Source organism: Salmo salar, chromosome 18, assembly GCF_965601325.2.
Source record: "Salmo salar chromosome 18, fSalSal1, whole genome shotgun sequence".
Taxonomy (NCBI): domain Eukaryota; kingdom Metazoa; phylum Chordata; class Actinopteri; order Salmoniformes; family Salmonidae; genus Salmo; species Salmo salar.
The window spans coordinates 6,515,026-6,537,619 of NC_138308.1; the positions used below are offsets into that span (position 1 = coordinate 6,515,026).

General features: G+C 42.9%; 1 protein-coding gene across 4 annotated transcripts in view; it reads right to left on the reverse strand.

Annotated features, from left to right (window-relative positions):
- The window catches only part of LOC106576859 (LIM domain-binding protein 1), a 46,861-nt gene that overhangs the window by 20,851 nt on the left and 3,416 nt on the right, over positions 1-22,594 (reverse strand). For 3 of the 4 annotated variants that reach the window (XM_014154338.3, XM_014154340.3, XM_014154342.3), the window contains exon 2: positions 19,328-19,429. In XM_014154338.3, the coding sequence (XP_014009813.1) occupies positions 19,328-19,355 (28 nt within the window). In that variant the 5' untranslated portion in view covers positions 19,356-19,429. Of the gene's footprint in view, positions 1-19,327; positions 19,561-22,594 lie in introns of those variants that run through there. The other variant, XM_014154339.3, reaches the window with a different exon arrangement.

A 22,594-nucleotide genomic window follows, 5' to 3' on the forward strand; every position in this document is an offset into this window, starting at 1 on the left:
TGAAGCAGGCAGTGGAAGTGCAACAAGTGAGAGTGGAGTGAAGGGAGTTATATGCTGAGGCAGTGAGGGTGGTCCAGGTCGAGGGAGATACAGGTTTGATGGAGAGATGGGTAGGAAAGGGAAAGGGGGATACCTAGTCAGTTGTACAACTGAATGCAATTAACTGAAATGTGTCTTCCGCATTTAACCCAAACCCTCTGAATCAGAGGTGCGGTAGGCGTGAACATATAGACCGGGGATTACAGGGCAGGTGGGTGGTGATATGGCATACATAGATAAGAGAAAGCTAGTGACAATCATAGCAGGAGCTATCAATATAACTGCCAAAGTAGAGTCTACAACAGGGAGGATTCAGCTAATAGTGAAAGCGGCTGGGAGACATCTGAGTACGACAGGGTTGACATGGGAAGTAGTTTGAGATGCCCTCAACCATCTAAGGGTGGAGTCATGTATTACTGGATCTTAGTTATGGTGGTAGTACTACAATGGAATGCTCGAAGCCTGTTGGCTAATGGGCAGGAGTTCAAGCAGCTCATTGTAGATAGTGCCAGCTAAGCCGATGTGATTTGTGTGCATGAAACATGGCTCAAACCGACTGTGGAGTTTATCATATGTAGTGGTTCGTGTGGACAGAGATGTAGCGGGAGGAGGGGATGTGCCACCTTCATAAAGCAAGGACTTCCTTACAGAATGCTAGGCAAAGGTATTGAACTGGAATATGTGGTGGTGGAGGTGTGGTTGAGAGGAGGGGTGCTAGTGAAGTACTATTATCTTTATCAGATATTGGACCTGGAAGTGCTGGAGAGGGCGGAGGGCCATGATATAAGTAATGTAATGTGGTGTGGGGGGGGTCGCCAAGCAATGTAAAATCTGAAAAAAATGAAAGATCTGATGTGCCTGAATGATGGCCGAGGGACCAGGATTGATGTAGCCATAGAGAAAGAGTCTGCCTTGGAACTCACTCTGGTATCTAGTGCGATGGCAGGAATCTGTGAGTGTGAGGTATGGGAGGAGTCCACAGTAGGGGGTGATCATTATCCCATAGTATGCGCAGTAGGCCGGAGGGAAGAGGTGTCAGTGGAGGAAGTAGGCAGGTGGGTGTTTTGAAGGGCAAAGTGGGATCAGTTTCAGGAGCTGAGTGAGCAGGTGATGGCTCAAGTGGATAAGAGAGGGGATGTGGATAGTATGAATAACTGGGTGAGAACAGCTTTAGTTGGGGCAGCTGCTGAGGCAATACCTGTGAGTTCAAGGAGGAGGAGAAGGAGGAAAGCAGTCCCATGGTTGGAGGAGTGAGGAACAATGGTGAGGAGTAGGAACAGGGCATTTAGAGTACTGCCCAGGACGTATAACTTCCAACATCTGATTCAGTATAAGCAAGCCCAGGCCCTGGTGAGGAGAACTATTCGTCAGGCAAAGAGGTCATGCTGGCATCGGTTCTGTGACACCATTGGAAGGGCGACACAAGTGGGAGAAGTGTGCAGGATGATTAAGAGAATGAGAGGGGTCAGAAGAGAGTGGAATTATCCAGTGTTGACGAGTGGGAAGGATGTGGCAGTAACAGATGAGGAGAAGGCAGAGATGATGGCCAAAGTGTTTATCCAAGTGTATATCTTAACTTCACCTGGGAAAGCTGAGGTGTGCTATGTTATCACATCTTAGTGATGAGGCACTGGATAAGGTATTGGTGTTGTACAACAGAGTGTGAGAGGAGTGGAAACTACCAGGAAGCTGGAAGGAGGCCGTAGTGGTACCAATCCGGAAGCCAGGGAAGGACCCAACGAGGCCAACAAGCTATCAGCCAATAGCTTTAACATCACATGTATGTAAGATTATGGAACACATGATTACATAGAGGCTAACTTACTTCCTGGAGAGCAGGGACTAGTATCGCCACATCAGAGTGGGTTCAGGAAGGGTAGGGGAACTATGGACCCAGCGCTCTGCTTAGAAGCAGAGGTCAGGAAGCCTCAGGTGAACAAGGAGACTGTTGTAGCTGTCTTTTTTATGTGGAGAAGCTGTATGATATGATGTGGAAGGAGGGGTTGTAAATCAAGCCTGATATTATTGGGCTAGGAGGAAGAACGTACAACTAGATAAAGGATTTCCTGTTTGGAAGGTCTATCCCGGGTGAGGGTAGGGACGTATACCTGGTGGATAACGGTACACCGCAGGGGAGCGTGATTAGTCCTCTGTTGTTCTCAATCATGATCAATAATGTTTACTCTCAAGTACAGATGGATATTGGAAGGTAGCTATTTGCAGATGATGGGGCCTTATGGAAGAAGAGAAGAAATGTGCCATGCATAGTCAGGAAGGTACAGAGAGCAAATTATGAGGTAGAGCGCTGGGCATTCATGTGGGGATTCAGGTTCTCTGTAGAGAAAACTCAGACAGTGTTCTCTACCAGGAGGAAGGTGGGAGATGAGGTATGCTTGAGGTTATATGGAAGAAACTTGGAGAGGGTGGGGTCATTTAGGTTCCTTGGGGTATAATTTGACACCAGACCGACCTTGGTAGAACGCATTGAAAGAGTGGTGGGAAAGTGTAAGAAGGTGCTAAGTGTGATGCGCTGTCCGATGGGGAAGGAGGGGGGGGGGGGGACTGGGCGTTCCTCATTGAGGACCATGTATGTTGCATTGATCTGATCTCTAATAGACTATGGCAGTATAGCGTATGGTTCGGCAGCCTGAATGTCATTGGAAAGGCTATATGTCATACAGGGGCAAGGGCTCAGAATATGTAGTGGGGTGTTTCGGACCTCTCCAGTGGCTGCGCTACAGGTGGAGATGCTGGGATATGCCATTGCAGATTAGGAGACAGCAGCTGGCAATGAATTATTGGGTCAACCTACAGGGACATGGGGTGTCTCATCTTACAAAAGGGAATTTACAGGCATGTTAGGAACATGAACAAGAACAGAATACACGCTTTGGGTGGGTGGGTAATACCAAGGCAAAGGAGATGGGACTGTATGGAAGGGAGTTTAGTCCAACAGTAGCTATTCCTGTAAATCCACCATGGCTACTCCCGCCTCCAGTAGTTGATCTAGAAGTGTTGTAGAGACTACAGAAAGATGGGGAGGGTGTTGATCCTTCTGATTTGTTTAATAGACGTCTGGATACTGTGTATCAGGATTTTGTGACCATTTACACAGATGGTTCAAAAGATCCAACGACAGGACGCACTGGGTCAGCATTTGTAGTGCAGGAATATAGGGTGGCAGTCAGGAAACGTATTACAGATCATCTGGCTGTATATACAGCGGTGCTGATGGCCATACTGTTGGCCTTGCAGTGGGTGGAGGAAGTCAAGCCAGACAGAGTAGTTATTTTCTCTGATTCATGTGCAGTGTTGATGAGTCTGCAGTCCTTTAGCTCACGTAACAGACAAGACCTGCTTTATGAGGTACTACAAACCCATGGCAAGGTTAGACAGATGGGTATACAGATAAGATTTACTTGGGTTCCAGCCCATGTGGGGGTGGAGGGGAACAAGGCAGTTGATGTACTGGCTAAACAAGCACTTAGTAGTGGGGATGTTGATGTTGTAGTTTCAATGAGCAAGGCCGAGGCAAAAAGCCTGATATGGACAGTGATGGTGCAGAGATGACAGGAGCAATGGAAAATAGATACTAAGGGCAGGCATTTATTTAAAGCACAGAGGAAAGTCGGGGAGGGGAGGACGGCAGAAAGGGACAGAAGAGAGGAGGCAATATTTTACAAGATTAAGGGTGGGACACAGCCGGATTGAATCAAACTATTGTGATTATTGCCAGGAAACAGAGACAGTGGAGCATGTATTGCTACAGTGTGGGCAGTATCAGAGGGAAAGTGAGATGATGAGATCTAGTACGGATAAGAACAAAGGCAAGAGAGAGTCATCTTTGGCAGTGCAGAGAGCCTCCGTGACACAGAGGACAGCAGTCTCAGTTGAGTGACCCATATTGAATCCTGACTGGTTAGGGTCAAGAAGATCGTTCTGGGAGAGATAAGAGAGCTGGTCAGAGGCAGCACGCTCAAGTGTTTCGGAAAGAAAAGAAAGGGATGCCTGTCTATAGTTTTTGACGTCAAAGGGGTCTATTGTTGGTTTCTTGAGGAGGGGAGATACTCGGGCCATTTTGAAGTCAGAGTGGATGCAGCCAGTGGTCAGGGAGGAGTTGATGAGGGAAGTGAGATATACAGTTGAAGTCGGAAGTTTACATACACCTTAGCCAACTACATTTAAACTCAGTTTTTCACAATTCCTGACATTTAATTCCTGTAAAAATGCCCCGTCTTAGGTCAGTATGGATCACCACTTTAGTTTAAGAATGTGAAATGTCAGAATAATAGTAGAGAGAATTATTTATTTCAGCTTTTATTTCATTCATCACATTCCCAGTCGGTCATAAGTTTACATACACTCAAAAAGTATTTGGTAGCATTGCCTTTAAATTGTTTAACTTGGGTCAAACGTTTTGGGTAGCCTTCCGCAAGCTTCCCACAATAAACTGGATGAATTTTAGCCCATTCCTCCTGACAGAGCTGGTGTAACTGAGTCAGGGTTGTAGGCCTCTGAGGCCCCTTGCTCGCACACGCTTTATCAGTTCTGCCCACAAATTCTCTATAGGATTGAGGTCAGGGCTTTGTGATGGCCACTCCAATACCTTGACTTTGTTGTCCTTAAGCCATTTTGCCACAACTTTGGAAGTATGCTTGGGGTCATTGTCTATGTGGAAGACCCATTTGCGACCAAGCTTTAACTTCCTGACTGATGTCTTGAGATGTTGCGTCAATATATCCACATAATTTTCCTGCCTCATGATGTCATCTATTTTGTGAAGTGCACCAGTCCCTCCTGCATCAAAGCATCCCCACAACATGATGCTGCCACCCCCGTGCTTCACGGTTGGGATGGTGTTCTTCAGCTTGCAAGCCTCCCCCTTTTTCCTCCAAACATAACGATGGTCATTATGGCCAAACAGTTCTATTTTTGTTTCGTCAGACCAGAGGACATTTCTCCAAAAAGTACAATCTTTGTCCCCATGTGCAGTTGCAAACCGTAGTCTGGCTTTTTTATGGTGATTTTGAAGCAGTGGTATCTTCCTTGCTGAGCGGCCTTTCAGGTTATGTTGATATAGGACTCGTTTTACTGTGGATATAGATACTTTTGTACCCGTTTCCTCCAGCATCTTCACAAGGTCCTTTGCGGTTGTTCTGGGATTGATTTGCACTTTTCGCACCAAAGTACGTTCATCTCTAGTAGACAGAATGCGTCTTCTTCCTGAGCAGTATGACGGCTGCGTGGTCCCATGGTGTTTATACAGATAAATGTAGTACCTGCAGGCATTTGGAAATTGCTCCCAAGGATGAACCAGACTTGTGGAGGTCTACCATTTTTTTTCTGAGGTCTTGGCTGATTTCAAGATTTTCCCCATGATGTCAAGCAAAGAGGCACTGAGTTTGAAGGTAGGCCTTGAAATACATTCACAGGTACACCTCCAATTGACTCAAATGATGTCAACTAGCCTATCAGAAGCTTCTAAAGCCATGACACTATTTTCTGGAATTTTCCAAGCTGTTTAAAGGCACAGTCAACTTAGTGTATGTATGTAAACTTCTGACCCACTGGAATTGTCTGTAAACAATTGCTGAAAAAATTACTTGTGTCACACACAAAGTAGATGTCCTAACCGACTTGCCGAAACTATAGTTTGTTAACAAGAAATTTGTGGAGTGGTTGAAAAATAAGTTTTAATGATGCCAACCTAAGTGTATGTAAACTTCCGACTTGAACTGCAGAAGGTCAGGAGATGGGAAGAGGGGATTGGGTTGAATGTGCAAGTTGTTGGGCAGACTGACATCACTAGTCACAGGATTTCATCTGGAAAGAGAGGGGAGAAAGAGACCAAGGCATGTTCTGTGCGAGAGGGACCAGTGGACTCAATAGGCTGAGTGAATGAGGTGCGGATGTCGTCAACCTTCTTTTCAAAGTGGTTGACAGTCATCTGCAGAGAGGGAGGGGAATGAGGTGTTGGAGGATTAAGGAAGAGAGAAGGTGGCAAAGAGGCAGAATCTTGATATTTAGAGTGATAGAAAGTGGCTTTAGCAGCTGGAAGAGAAGGTAGAGAAAGGATGATCGGTCCCCCGGAAGTTAAGTTTCCTCCATTTTCGCTCAGCTGCCCGCAACTATGTTCTGTGATCTCGCAATGGTGTCACAGCCACGGAGCAGGAGGAGAGGGCCAAGCCAGCTGAGAGGAAAGGTTACAGTGAGAGTCAGAGCATGCGAAACAGGAGGAGAGTAGGGTCGAAGAGGCAGAATCAGGAGACTGGAGGGAGAAGGATTTAGTGGAAGGGAGAGATGATTGGATAAGAGAAGAGAGTAGTGGGTTAGAGTTAAGAGAGTTAAGATTGCGACGACACATGACCATCTCGGTAGGGGCTGGAGGAGAGGGAGATGGAAAAGGAAACTAAGTAGTGATCAAAGACCTGGAGGGGGGATTGCAGTGAGATTAGTAGGCGAACAGCATGTAGTAAAGTGGCCTGCCTTGAGTGGGAGGGGAGTGGGAACGGGTGAGGTCAAAAGAGGAAAGGAGTGGAAAGAGGTTGAAATAAATTAATTGAATGCAGACGTCGGGAGGTTGAAGTCACCCAGTACAATGAGTGGCGAACCATAATCAGGAAATTAGCTTATCAAGGTGTCAAGCTCATTGAGGAACTCTCTAATGGCACCCGGCGGGCGATAGATGACAACAATGTTAAGCTTGAGTGGACAAGTGACCATGACAACATGGAATTCAAATGAGGAGATGGACATGTGAGGAGGAAAAGAGAAAATCTCCACTTAGGAGAAATGAGTAGCCCTGTGCCACCACCATGACAACCAGATGCTCTCAGACTATGAGAGAACACATAGTAAGATGAATAGAGAGCAGTTGGAGTAGCAGTGTCTTTGGGGGTGATCCATGTCTCCGTCAGGGCCAAAAAGTCCCTTTTGATTAATAGCTGAGGTGATTTGGTCATGTGTGAAATGCTCTATCTAGAAACAATTTATCCTTGATTGCAATGTTTTTTTTGTTACTTCCAGAGTTTCAATTAGCTCAGGAAGTACAACGCAAAACACCTTTGTGCGAATATGTGTTAAAATGTCACACAGTAAGTTATATATATATATATATATATATTACACCTACAGTATTTAAGCCCTTTATTGGCTAGGCACAAAACGACCTTCATACTTCCATATATATATATATATATATATATATATATATATATATATATATATATATATATATATATATATATTTCCTGAGCTTTCTTATATCGGCTGGATATATAAGACAAACACTTCAAAACCTTGATTCTTATGATTTATTTCTTGAGCGTCTTTTTTGCCATTTATGTGTCATTTAATGCATTTCTCTGGGCTATAGTAGTGAAGGCCAAATTCAATATTTTTATATATCTTTTTTGAGTCCTAAAATTCAAAATCAAATAGCTAAATGATCCATTGTATGACCATCTTTAAACAATTCCATATATCATCTTAGAACCCCCCCTCACACAAAACAGAGCCATGGGAGGCACTAGATGGCAAACTCCTGTTCCCACAGGGCTCCGTCTTAGTACACACTCATTCATGACCAGTGATCACTAATCTGTGTTAACCCAATCCACCCAATCTCTACTCTTTAGTGGACTGGTCATGGAGGGAGGAAAGGTGGGAAGAAAGCTAGGAAGGAAGGAAGTTAGGAGGGATGGAAGGAAGGGGGGAGGAATGGAAGGAGCAGAGGAAAGTAGCATCTTGTATTATTGAAACAGGAATGAGAATCCCACTACTAGCCTAATTCCCAGCCTGATGTTTGTTCCATATGAGAGGCATGTGATCAGTCACGCCTCACTAACTGTTGCCTTCTGAAGAGGTAGGTAGAGATAGGGGTGGAGAGGTATAGAGAGAGATTTTTGAAAAAGCATCCCCCTCTACTGGACCAGCTGAATAACAGCTTCTCCTCTAAATAATAGACTGTGTGATCTGATACAGTGCCTTCAATAAGTATTCAACCCCTTTATTATGGCAAGCCTAAATAAGTGCAGAAGTAAAGATTTGCTTAACAAGTCACATAATAAATTGCATAGACTTACTCTGTGTGCAATGTTTAACACGATTTATGAATGACTACCTCATCTCTGTACCCCACACATACAATGATCTATCAGGTCCCTCAGTCTAGCAGTGAATTTCAAACATAGGTTCAACCACAAAGACCAGGAAGGTTTTCCAATGCCTCGCAAAGAAGGGAACCTATAAGTAGATGGGTAAAAAAAAAAAGCTGACATTGAATACGTCACACCCTGATCTGTTTCATCTGTCTTTGTGCTTGTCTCCTCCCCCCTCCAGGTGTCGCCCATCTTCCCCAGTGTATTTATACCTGTGATCTCTGTTTGTCTGTTGCCAGTTTGTTTGTCAAGCCTACCAGAGTTTTTGAGACTGCCTGCCGTTCTGTACCTTTAGGACTCTGATCTGGATTACTGACCGCTGCCTGCCCGCGACCTGTCGTTTTGCCTGCCCCCTGTTCTAGTAATACACTTTTGTTACTTCGACACTGTCTGCATCTGGGTCTTTCCTAAAATGTGATAGAATATCCCTTTAAGCATGGTGAAGTTATATACACCTAGTCACTACAAAGAAACAGGCGTCCTTCCTAACTCAGTTGCCGGAGAGGAAGGAAACTGCTCAGGGATTTCACCATGAGGCTAATGGTGACTTTAAAACAGTTAGACTTCAATGGCTGTGATAGGACAAAACTGAGGATGGATTAATTACATAATTTAGGTTATTATTGTGGAATAACTACAGAGTGAAAAGGAAGAAAGCCTGTACAGGATAAAAATATTCCAAAACATGCATCCTGTTTGCAATAAGGCACTAAAGTAAAACTACAAAAAATGTGGCAAAGAAATGTACTTTATGTCCTGAATACAAGAGTACCACTCTTCATATTTTCAAGCATGGTGGGGGCTGCATCATTTTATGGGTATGCTTGTCATTGGCAATGGATTTTTTTTAGGATACAAATAAATGGAATAGACCTAACTACGCATTGGCAAAATCCTAAAGGAAAACGTTGTTCAGTCTGCTTTCCAACAGACACTGGGAGACAAATTCAACTTTTAGCAGAACAATAACCTAAAACGCTTAGCCAAATATACACTGGAGTTGTTTACCAATATGGCATTGAATGTTCCTGAATGGCCTAATCACAGTTTTGACTTAAATCGGCTTGCACATCTATGGTAAGACTTCAAAATGGCTGTCTAGCAATGATCAACAGCCAACTAATAATAATGCAAATATTGTACAATCCAGGTGTGCAAAGCTCTTAGAGGCTTACCCATAAAGACTCACTGCTGTAGTCGTTGCCAAAGGTGATTGTAACATGTATTGACTCAGGGGTGTGAATACTGATGTAAATTATATTTCTGTATTTCATTTTCAATTAGGGCTGTCCCCGAAAAAAAAATTCTTAGTCGACCAAGAGTCATCTGTTCTATCGACCAATCGTTTGGTCGAAATCTTAAAACTTATTTTTCCACATATAGACACATCATATGTGTTTGAATCAAATCACCTATATGCACTGAGCTTGTCTGACACGTTATGCGCACTGTTTGATGAAAAAATTAAGACGCACAAATGACTAGAGGGACGCAATTGATTTGCTTGTGCCGGGCCAGGCTCAGACTTACTGAGCACCCGTTCTCTGTCTCTCTCAGAACAGCAACAGTGTTTTTCGCGCTGTCCATATTGCTGAAGACGCAACATAATTACAGCCATTTCTGACTGAAAAGTTCTGTTATCAAAATCCCTAATTTGTTTATGAAAAACATTCCCTATTCCCTCAACCCTTGCTCTTTTAACGTGACACATGTATGCATTGCATGCCGTATAGGGCCTGACCTATAGCATATCATAATCACATTAATAAATTGGTTATAACACACTCCGAACACCTTAAAACATGCGACAGAAAAACGGATGAAGAGGACGTCACAAAGAAACAGAAAAGACTAAAAACAGTCGCATGCAATTGCCGACATGGAACGGTTTATTTATTGTTTAGGCTAATTATTCAAGGGTCGCTTTGTTATTTATTTATTTTTTAACTAAAATGCTTAATTGCAATTCAAATCATGAATGACTCATGCTGTGTGATGACATTAACAAATTAATGTTTGATTGATACAGTAGCCTATATATAAAAGTATTGAAATACAGGCCTAAGTAAGTTACGGTACTAAGACTAAACAGGATGTGCTCTTAGGCCTGGTGGTTATATGAAGCTGCAATACTAAGCCTACTAATGATAATGACATAAAAACATAATAATAATACAAATAATAATAACAACAACAAGGAGATCAAGAAAAAGGAGGGTTAATATTATTATAATAAATATACACTACCGTTCCAAAGTTTGGGGTCACTTAGAAATGTCCTTGGTCCAGAAATGCCTTTGGTCCATTAAAATAACATCAAATTGATCACAAATACAGTGTTGTAAATGACTATTGTAGCTGGAAACGACAGATTTTTTTATGGATATCTACATAGGCATACAGAGGCCCATTATCAGCAACCATCACTCCTGTGTTCCAATGGCATGTTGTGTTAGCTAATCCAAGTTTATCATTTGAAAAAGGCTAATTGACCATTAGAAAACCCTTTTGCAATCATGTTAGCACAGCTGAAAACTTTTGTTCTGATTAAAGAAGCAATAAAACTGGCCTTCTTTAGACTACTTGAGTATCTGGAGCATCAGCATTTGTGTGTTCGATAACAGGCTAAAAATGGCTATAAATAATAACTTCTGAAACTCGTCAGTCTATTCTTGTTCTGAGAAATTAAGGCTATTCCATGCGAGAAATTGCCAAGAAACTGAAAATCTCATACAATGCTGCATTCTACTCCCTTCACAGAACAGCGCAAACTGGCTGTAACCAGAATAGAAAGAGGAGTGGGAGGCACCGGTGCACAATTGAGTAAGAGGACATGAGTGTGTCTAGTTTGAGAAACAGACACCTCACAAGTCCTCGACTGGCAGCTTCATTAAATAGTACTCGCAAAACACCAGTCTCAACGTCAACAGTGAAGAGGCGACTCCGGGATGCAGGCCTTCTAGTCAGTTCAATTTGATGTTATTTTAATGGACAAAAAAAACAAGGACATTTCTAAGTGACCCAAAACTTTTGAACGGTAGTGTAATATTTCAGACAGATGTCTTGCACCCCATGATTATATACATTTTTTGTTCGACTAAAGAAATCTCGGTCGACCAACAGCCCATCAACAAAACAATCGACCAGTCGACTAAATGGGAATAGCTCTATTTTAAATAAATTAGCAAAAATGTTAAAAAATATATATAACTTTATCATTAGGGAGTTGTGTGTAGATTGGTGGAAAACAATGCACTTTCTGAGGACTGTACATCACTGGTGAATACAAGTCACATCAGGCTGAGAATGTAGAATACTGTAAACACACACAGAGCTTGGCCTTTCTGTGGTTCTTTGCTGGGATTATCTCAGAGACAGAAGAACACACAAACAATATGGTTGTACGTGCACGTGCATGCGTGTGTGTGTGTGTGTGTGTGTGTGTGTGTGTGTGTGTTTGTGGGAGTGTGTGTGCAAGCTTGCGCTCGTGCGTGAGCGAGTTCTTGGAAACAGCAGGACAGTGTGCTGGTATGCCAGCCTGTTAAAGACAGTAATCGCTATGCCCTCCACTGTGCCATTGTGTGTTCAGTACAATAGACGGGTTGACTAAGTACGTCACGGAAATTATGTGCGTGCATAGATATGGCCAGGGAGCGTACATTGTTGCTAGCTATCTGAACGTTCAGATTCATAACAATGACAAGAAGCTGCCATGTGGGGAATTGTAGGTGGCTCGTCTCAGCTTGTTCCATCTTGTTACTGATACCATTTTTTGTTTTGACTGATGTCATGTCTATGCTAATATGGCTAACATTCACTACCGAGCTAACCAAAACTGTAATAATGTATTTGAAAGACAACAAGTGCTCATTGTGCAAATTAGAGGTCGACCGATTATGATTTTTCAACGCCGATACCGATTATTGGAGGACCCAAACCCCGATACCGATTAATCGGACGATTTTTTTATTTATTTGTAATAATGACAATTACAAAAATACTGAATGAATACTTATTTTAACTTAATATAATGGGGGTACCACAAGGTTCAATTCTTGGGCCAACTCTTTTCTCTGTATACATCAATGATGTCGCTCTTGCTGCTGGTGAATCTCTGATCCACCTCTACGCAGACGACACCATTCTGTATACTTCTGGCCCTTCTTTGGACACTGTGTTAACAACCCTCCAGACGAGCTTCAATGCCATTTAACTCTCCTTCCGTGGCCTCCAACTGCTCCTAAACACAAGTAAAACTAAATGCATGCTCTTCAACCGATCGCTGCCTGCACCTGCCCGCCTGTCTAGCATCACTTCTCTGGACGGTTCTGACTTAGAATTTGTGGACAACTACAAATACCTAGGTGTCTGGTTAGACTGTAAACTCTGCTTCCAGACTCACATCAATCATCTCCAATCCAAAGTTAAATCTAGAATTGGCTTCCTATTTTGCAACAAAGCATCCTTCACTCATGCTGCCAAACATACCCTCGTAAAACTTACCATCCTACCAATCCTCGACTTCGGCGATGCCAATCCTCGACTTCGGCGATGCCCCATATACTACCCACCACTGCGACCTGTACGCTCTCGTTGGCTGGCCTTCGCTTCATAATCATCACCAAACACATTGGCTCCAGGTCATCTACAAGACCCTGCTAGGTAAAGTCCCCCCTTATCTCCGCTCACTGGTCACCATAGCAGCACCCACCAGTAGCACGCGCTCCAGCAGGTATATCTCTCTGGTCACCCCTAAAGCCAACTCCTCCTTTGGTCGTCTCTCCTTCCAGTTCTCTGCTGCCAATGACTGGAACGAACTACAAAAATCTCTGAAACTGGAAACACTTATCTCCCTCACTAGCTTTAAGCACCAGCTATCAGAGCAGCTCCCAGATCACTGCACCTGTACATAGCCCATCTATAATTTAGCCCAAACTACTACCTCTTCCCCTACTGTATTTATTTATTTTATTTATATTTTAACTTTGAACTTTCTTCAAACTACAAATCTACCATTCCAGTGTTTTACTTGCTATACTTTATTTACTTTGCCACCATGGCCTTTTTTGCCTTTACCTCCCTTATCTCACATCATTTGCTCACATTGTATATAGTCTTATTTTTTTCTACTGCATCATTGATTGTATGTTGTTTTACTCCATGTGTAACTCTGTGTTTTTGTATGTTGTCGAACTGCTTTGCTTTATCTTGGCCAGGTCGCAATTGTAAATAAGAACTTGTTCTCAACTTGCCTACCTGGTTAAATAAAGGTGAATATATAAATAAATAAATAAATAAATAAATAATACATCAATAAAATCAATTTAGCCTCAAATAAATAATGAAACATGTTCAATTTGGTTTAAATAATGCAAAAACAAAGTGTTGGAGAAGAAAGTAAAAGTGCAATATGCTGGTGGTTCCTTTTAACATTAGTCTTCAATATTCCCTGGTAAGACGTTTTAGGTTGTAGTTATTATAGGAATTATAGGACTATTTCTCTCTATACCATTTGTATTTCATATACCTTTGACTATTGGATGTTCTTATAGGCACTTTAGTATTGCCAGTGTAACAGTATAGCTTCCGTCCCTCTCCTCGCCCCTACCTGGCCTCGAACAAGGAACACATCGACAACAGCCACCCTCGAAGCATCGTTACCCATCGCCGCGGCCCTTGCGGAGCAAGGGGAACAACTACTCCAAGTCTCAGAGCGAGTGACGTTTGAAACGCTATTAGCGCGCACCCCACTAACTAGTTAGCCATTTCACATCGGTTACACCAGCCTAATATCGGGAGTTGATAGGCTTGAAGTCATAAACAGCTCAATGCTTTTTGTATTTGCACAGCGAAGAGCTGCTGGCAAACGCACGAAAGTGCTGTTTGAATGAATGCTTACGAGCCTGCTGCTGCCTACCATCGCTCAGTCAGACTGCTCTATCAAATCATAGACTTAATTATAACATAATAACACACAGAAATACGAGCCTTTGGTCATTAATATGGTCGAATCCGGAAACTATCATTTCGAAAACAAAATGTTTATTCTTTCAGTGAAATACGGAACCGTTACGTATTTTATCTAACGGATGGCATCCCTAAGTCTAAATATTGCTGTTACATTGTACAACCTTCAATGTTATGTCATAATTATGTACAATTCTGGCAAATTAATTATGGTCTTTGTTAGGAATAAATGGACTTCACACAGTTCGCAACGAGCCAGGCGGCCCAAACTGCTGCATATACCCTGACTGCTTGCACGGAACGCAAGAGAAGTGAAACAATTTCCCTAGTTATAAGAAATTCATGTTAGCAGGCAATATTAACTAAATATACTTGTGTATTGATGCAACGACAGTGCTTTTTTCGCAAATGCACTTGTTAATTCATCACCCGTTTGGCGAAGTAGGCTGTGATTCGATGAGAAATTAACAGGCACCGCATCGATTATATGCAACGCAGGACAAGCTAGATAAACTAGTAATATCATCAACCATGTGTAGTTAACTAGTGATTATGTTAAGATTGATTGTTTTTTTATAAGATAAGTTTAATGCTAGCTAGCTGCCCTTGCGTACAATGTAAGGCAGCTGGTTAGAGCGTTGGACTAGTAACCGGAAGGTTGCAAAAACTAATCCCTGAGCTAACAAGGTAAAAATCTGTCGTTCTGCCCCTGAACAAGGCAGTTAACCCACTGTTCTTAGGCCGTCATTTTTTATTTTTATTTAAACAATCGGCCACAATCGGTGCCCAAAAATACTGATTACCGATTGTTATGAAAACTTGAAATCGGCCCCAATTAATCGGCCATTCCGATTAATCAATCGACCTCTAGTGCAAATGTATTCATGTATTCAATAAACATTTCGAGAAGAAATATAGTCTACATGTCAAAAGTCTAAGCCAACCCTGTCTGTTTTACGCCATAGTTAAGCACGCGTTGGTTGTTGCTAAACAGTGTCTATAGGCGGCACTATATATACAAAATGATGTGGACACGCCTTCACCTTTTGGGATTAGGCTATTTCAGCCACACCCGTTGCTGACAGGTGTACAAAATCGAGCGCACAGCCGTACAACCTCCATTGACAAATATTGGCAGTACAATGGCCTTACTGAAGAGTTCAGTGACTTTCAACGTGGCACCGTCATAGGATGCAACCTTTCCAACAAGTCAGTTTGTCATATTTCTGCCCTGCTAGACCTGCATCGGTCAATTGTAAATGCTGTTAGCGCTTACAAATTGTCTGTCCTCAGTTGCAACACTTACTCCTAGGTTCAAAACTGCCTCTGGAAGCAACGTCAGCACAAGAACTGTTTGTCCGGAGCTTCATGAAAAGGATTTCCATGGCCGAGCAGCCGCACACAAGCCTAAGATCACCATGAGCAATGCCAAGCGTCGGCTAGTGTGGTGTAAAGCTCGCCGCCATCAGACTCTGGAGCAGTGGAAACGCATTCTCTGGAGTGATGAATCATGCTTCACCATCTGGCAGTCCGACGGACGAATCTGGGTTTGGCGGATGCCAGGAGAACACTACCTGCCCCCAATGCATAGTGCCAACTAAAGTTTGGTGGAGGAATAATGGTCTGGGGCTGTTTTTCATGGTTCGGGCAAGGCCCCTTAGTTCCAGTGAAGGAAAATCTAAACGCTACACTATACAATGACATTCTAGACGATTCTGTGCTTCCAACTTTGTGGCAACAGTTTGGGGAAGGCCCTTTCCTGTTTCAGCATAACAATGCCCTGTGCACAAAGTGAGGTCCATACAGAAATGGTTTGTCTAGATCGGTGTGGAAGAACTTGACTGACCTGCACAGAGCCCTGACCTCAATCCAATCAAACATCATTGGGATGAATTGGAAAGCCAACTGCGAGCCAGGCCTAATCGCCCAACATCAGTGCCTGACCTCATTAATGCTCTTGTGGATGAATGGAAGCAAGTCCCCGCAGCAATGTTCCTTCATCTAGCGGAAAGCCTTCCCAGAAGAGTGGAGGCTATTTTAGCAGCAAAGGGAGGTCCAACTCCATATTAATGCCCATGATTTTGGAATGAGATGTTAGATGAGCAGGTGTCCAAATACTTTTGGTAATGTAGTGTATTTTAGAAATCGTGTCACGCATGAAACGGATGATTTGGCGTCCTCTTCTGATCGTCCTGAATATCTCCTTACCGTGCTCTGCTTCATCAAACCATCTATATCATATCAGAATGCTCAATATAACTTAGTTGTATTCAACTGGAATGCTGATGGAATTTACAACCTTGAATGCCCTATGGAAAATTCACAGTGAAGCTCAGACGGCCCAGGTTCAAAGCCAGACAGACCTCGCTGAAAAGCAGGCCCACTGTAGTCTCATTCACAAGTCTAACCTTTACCCTAGAAGCCTGCCACGTGTCTTGTCTTACATCACTCCATCTACTCAGACTCTGCTCTCTGTGTTTCCTGTAAAAGGTTAGGCAGAGCTGATGATGGACGCCACTGTGTGCTTCACTGGCCAACAGGCTTTCATCTACACAGATCTGGGGGATGTGTATTAGTATGGCATTCAATGGAAAATGTTTTGTAATGGGAATCGAAAATTGGCATTTGTTATTGGGATTAGTGTTAGATATTGATATTTCAGGTAGTCCCCGTTTGTCGACTTTCTTCCAATTGGTGCCTATTGATCATGACCCTGCTGTAAGATGACAAAATGTCCCCTCCAATAGCTGTGTTTACTTGACAGGCAGCAGGGTTAAGGCAAATTCCACTAAGCAATTAATGATCATTGAATTAAAAAATTATTTTTCAGTTCATGAATTACATTTTAATTCACTTCCTGAAGGGACGGACGTTGACTCCCACGCCCTGGTAGTCATCATGCTTGTTCTGAATAGAGTGATTCAGACTTGTATTTGCAAATGAAACTGACAAGATACTGATATGAGATAAGTGATTGAGGTGAACTGTACAAAAAGTCACTGACAATTTCTCTCAACAAAGACCATATGTACACACTTCTCTCTCATACACAAGCCATTACACACACACACACATACAGCTCGTGAATCTATCTTTTAAATGTCTACAGGTTTTAGGTCTCAGAGAAACCGCATAGTTGGAGTGTGTCCTCTTTGTTTGTCCACTTATGATGGAAAAGTAAAACATGAAGAAGGGTAGTGATGAAAAAAGCGATTAAGCTCAGACTAAGTTACCGTTATATAACCGCTTAGTTACCTACAAACGGTTATCAAAACACAAGCCCGTCAGGATTGTCATAGCTGCTCACTGGTTGTGATAGCAACAAGGAGGCCAACAGAATGGCAAACAAAGCAAGTAGTTAGAAGCTGAAAGAGGGAGACAATGGGGATGAAAAAAAGAGTGAGAGAAAGCATTAAGCCTATATATCTACTCTATCCCTTCTACTGAGTCTATATGGGATAGCAGGGGTTGTGGAGGCCGGGCACAATCATGGGCATGCCTAGTAACCATCACCGCACGCACAAACATGATCCACTGAGATGGAATTTAAAAGCACAGCAAATAGTTGCTGTCTCTTTGCTTGTATTACTCACCATAGGCTGCCTCTCCTTCAGTGCTAAACCACATACCTCACTGGCTAATTATTATATAAAGCTATGCAATACTAGCTTTATGATGTTGTTCATCTTTTAGTGCTCTTCTTCTCACCTATTCCTCACAACTAAGCTTTCTCTGAACACGATGGATTGTGTTCAACTGAGTGACTTTGTTTACCTGTAATCTAATTTTCAACCATGTAGAAAACCCATTTCTCATTCCTCTCCTCTCTCCCGTCAGTGGCTCATGCCAACTTTCATCTGCTCTCCTCTCTCCCTGCGGCACGTGACATCACATCGAAAGCTGTCTGTATCCCTTTCTCTTCTCTCTGCATCCCTCTCCTCTTCTCTGCATCCCTCTCCTCTTCTCTGCATCCCCCCCTCCTCTCTGCATCCCCCCCTCCTCTCTGCATCCCTCTCTCCTCTCTGCATCCCTCTCTCCTCTCTGCATCCCTCTCTCCATCCCTCTCTCCTCTCTGCATCCCTCTCTCCATCCCTGTTCTTACTGCATTCTTTCTGACGGGAGGGGACAGTGAAAATGGGAGAGTGGTATCAGTCAGCAGAGGCAGTACCAATCTATCGGGTAAAGAGTGAATCGGTTCACTCCCCCTGTCTGCCATCTTAGTTCTGCTTCAAGTCCTTTTCCCTTCAATCAAGGAGACAGACCATGTGACTTTCTGCATGAGCTGGTGCCACCGATGGCGAAAGAGAGTGAGAAAGCGGAGAGACAACAGGGAGTGAGTGGGAGAGGTAAAGAGAGGAGAGTGGTAGAGGAAGAGACAGGAGAGGGGAAAGAGCAGCTTGCATGTGTGTGTGCATGTGCGAGAGTGTGCGGGGGGGGATAATTTAGCACACGGGCATTCTATTTTTACCAGGCTGTGACTACCTCCACCATGATAGAACAGTGAGATCTGTCTTGCAGTACTTACAGATCAGACTCTCACGGACTGTTAGGACGGAGTCATGTTAGTGTTCCACAGCACAGCCCACATTCAGTCTTACACAGACCCACACCCACACACACACACACACACACACACACACACACACACACACACACAGGGGAGGATCCCTCAGTGTAACATCATACAGGAATGTAAACAAACTAGCTTTCAAACAGGACCACTGAGTTACTGTGTGTGTCCTCTTTATCACTTTCTTTCTCTCGCTCTCGCTCTCACTCTCATTCCCTCAGTCTCTCCTCCTCGACCACCCCCCCACAAGGAACATTTGAGGGCACAGGAGCGCTCCACTGGCCTAAACTTGTCCCAGCAAGAAAACATTGCTCCCAAGTTCTGTTTACAATCTTTACCTCATTCAACATGGGGGAAAGCCACATATGTGTGTGCAGATGTGAGTTAGCAATAGCTAGTAAGTTGTTGTGCAGTCTTCTTGAGATACAGCATAAAGTACACTGAATATTGAGTCAGGAAAACACTGTAAACCAGTTGATGGACTTTTTTTAACAGTACATTCTAAAGAAATGTGTGGATACCATCAAACCTTTACAGCAGCAAAGACACGAGAGATAACATGAGAGAGAGAGATAGAGATGGGTGGACTAACCCGGGCAAGCGCAGCCTCCAACAGACATCTTCTCACATGTTGTAGGTCTCTGCTCTGCTGGAAACAGCTGCCTTCAGTCCTCCCTCCGTACGCAAGGACACACTGGACACATGCAAAGAGAAAGAAACAAGGAGAAGAGTGAGAAAAAGGTGTAGAACAACAGGGAAGATAATGAAACAAAACTGGATCGGAACTCTCTCTCTTGCTCTCTCTCGCTCTCTCTGAGAATCAGGAAGTAGGAAATAGAGTGCTCTGGTTGGTTCATTAATATGCAAATTGCAACACTGGTGGGCGGAGAAAGCTATGAGAGAGAAGGAGACAAACCATAGGTCTCCTGAAATCGCTTATTGTGGCAAACGTATCAGTGACTATGCTTATGCAGAGCAACAACATGATTATACAGGGCAACAGACAGGGCAATCTCCTGTTTTTTTCTAAATGTATGATGTCGTGCAGAGGCTATGTGCTTTGCAAACATTGATCAGCCAGTACCGGCTCTTGTATTTAATTGGTGGCCTTAATGTGCAGTTCATTGATTTGAGCGTCCATTTGAAATGCTCATTCGTGTAAATAGGAATAACCTCAAAACACTCCCTCGCTCCCTTGTCCTCCCTCTGTTTTGTATCTGTGTGTAGAACAGCAGTGTTAATCACTACAGGCAGCATCGATTAAAAATGCAAAGCCCTCCTGGAGCACTGCGACACTGGAGACCAATGACACACACACACACACACACACACACACACCACACACACACACACACACACACACACACACACACACACACACACACACACACGCTATAAGAGGACGGGCTCATTGTAACGGCTGGAATGGAATCAATGGACCGGAGGCAAACATGTGGTTTCCATATTTTTTATGTGTTTGATACAGTTCCATTAATTCCATTCCAGCCTTTACAATGAGCCCGTCCTCCTATAGCTCATCCCACCATCCTCCGCACACACACACACACACACACACACACACACACACACACACACACACACACACACACACACACACATATATATACACATACATATATATATACACACACACACATTACCGTTCAAAAGTTTGGAGTCACTTAGAACTGTCCTTGTTTTTGAAAGAAAAAAAACTCAACGCTGTGTACTACTCCCTTCACAGAACAGTGCAAACTGGCTGTAACCAGAATAGAAAGAGGAGTGGGAGGCCACGGTGCACAACTGAGCAAGAGGATAAGTACATGAGTGTGTCTAGTTTGAGAAACAGACACCTCACAAGTCCTCGACTGGCAGCTTCATTAAATTGTACTCGCAAAACACCAGTCTCAACAGTGAAGAGGCGAGTTGAGTTCCTTTGTCCAGTGTCTGTGTTCTATTGCCCATCTTAATCTTTTATTTTTATTGGCCAGTCTGAGATATGGCTTGAGACCGGTGTTTTGCGGGTACTATTTAATGAAGCTGCCAGTTGAGGACTTGTGAGGCATCTGTTTCTTCAGCTTGCTGGCGATTTCTCACATAGAATAGCCTTAATTTCTTAGAACAAGAATAGACTGACGAGTTTCAGAAGTTAGTTATTTGTTTCTGGCCATTTTGAGCCTGTAATCGAACCCACAAATGCTGATGCTCCAGATACTCAACTAGTCTAAAGAAAGACCAGTCTTATTGCTTCTTTAAATCAGAACAACAGTTTTCAGATGTGCTAACATAATTGCAAAAGGATCAATTAGCCTTTAAAAAGGATAAACTTGGATTAGCTAACACAACGTGCCATTGGAACACAGGAGTGATGGTTGCTGATAATGGGCCTCTGTACACCTATGTAGATATTCCATTTTTTATTTTTTTTTATTTTAAATCAGCCATTTCCAGCTACAATAGTAATTTACAACATTAACAATATCTAGACTGTATTTCTGATCAATTTGATGTTACTTTAAATGGACAAAAAAAATGTGCTTTTCTTTCAAAAACAAGGATATTTCTAAGTGACCCCAAACTTCTGAATGGTAGTGTATACAGTTGAAGTCGGAAGTTTACATACAACTTATCCAAATACATTTGAACTCAGTTTTTCAATATTGCTGACATTTAATCCTAGTAAAAAAATCAGTCTTAGGTCAGTATGGATCACCACTTTATTTTAAGAATGTGAAATGTCAGAATAATAGTAGAGAGAATGATTTATTTCAGCTTTTATTTATTTCATCTCACACCCAGTGGGTCAGAAGTTTACATACACTCAATTAGTATTCGGTAGCATTGCCTTTAAATTGCTTAACTTGGGTCAAATGTTATGGGTAGCCTTTCACAAGCTTCCCACAATAAGTTGGGTGAATTTTGGCCCAATCCTCCTGACAGAGCTGGTGTAACTGAGTCAGGTTTGTAGGCCTCCTTCCTTGCACACACTTTTACCGTTTCAACCCACAAATGTTCTATGGGATTGAGGTCAGGGCTTTGTGATGGCCACTCCAATACCTTGACTTTGTTGTCCTTAAGCCATTTTGCCACAACTTTGGAAGTATGCTTGGGGTCATTGTGCATTTGGAAGACCCATTTGCGACCAAGCTTTAACTTCCTGACTGACGTCTTGAGATGTTGCTTCAATATATCCACATAATTTTCTTTCCTCATGACGCCATCTATTTTGTGAAGTGCACCAGTCCCTCCTGCAGCAAAGCACCCTCACAACATGATGCTTCCACCCCCGTGCTTCACGGTTGGGATGGTGTTCTTTGGCTTGCAAGCCTCCCCCTTTTTCCTCCAAACATAACGATGGCCAAACAGTTCTATTTTTGTTTCATCAGACCAGAGGACATTTCTCCAAAAAGTATGATCTTTATCCCCATGTGCAGTTGCAAACCGTAGTCTGGCTTTTTTATGGTGGTTTTGGAGTCGTGGCTTCTTCCTTCCTGAGCGGTTTGACAGCTGCGTGGTGTTTATACTTGAATACTATTGCTTATACAGATGAATGTGGTACCTTCAGGCATTTGCTCCCAATGATGAACCAGACTTGTGGAGGTCTACATTTTTTTTTTCTGAGGTCTTGGCTGATTTCTTTTGATTTTCCTATGATGTCAAGCAAAGAGGCAATGAGTTTGACGGTAGAACTTGAAATACATCTACAGGTACCCCTCCAATTGACTCAAATTAGCCTATCAGAAGCTTCTAAAGCCATGACATAATTTTCTGGAATTTTCCAAGCTGTTTAAAGGCACAGTCAACTTTGTGTTTGTAAACTTCTGACCCACTGGAATTGTGATACAGTGAGTTATTAGTT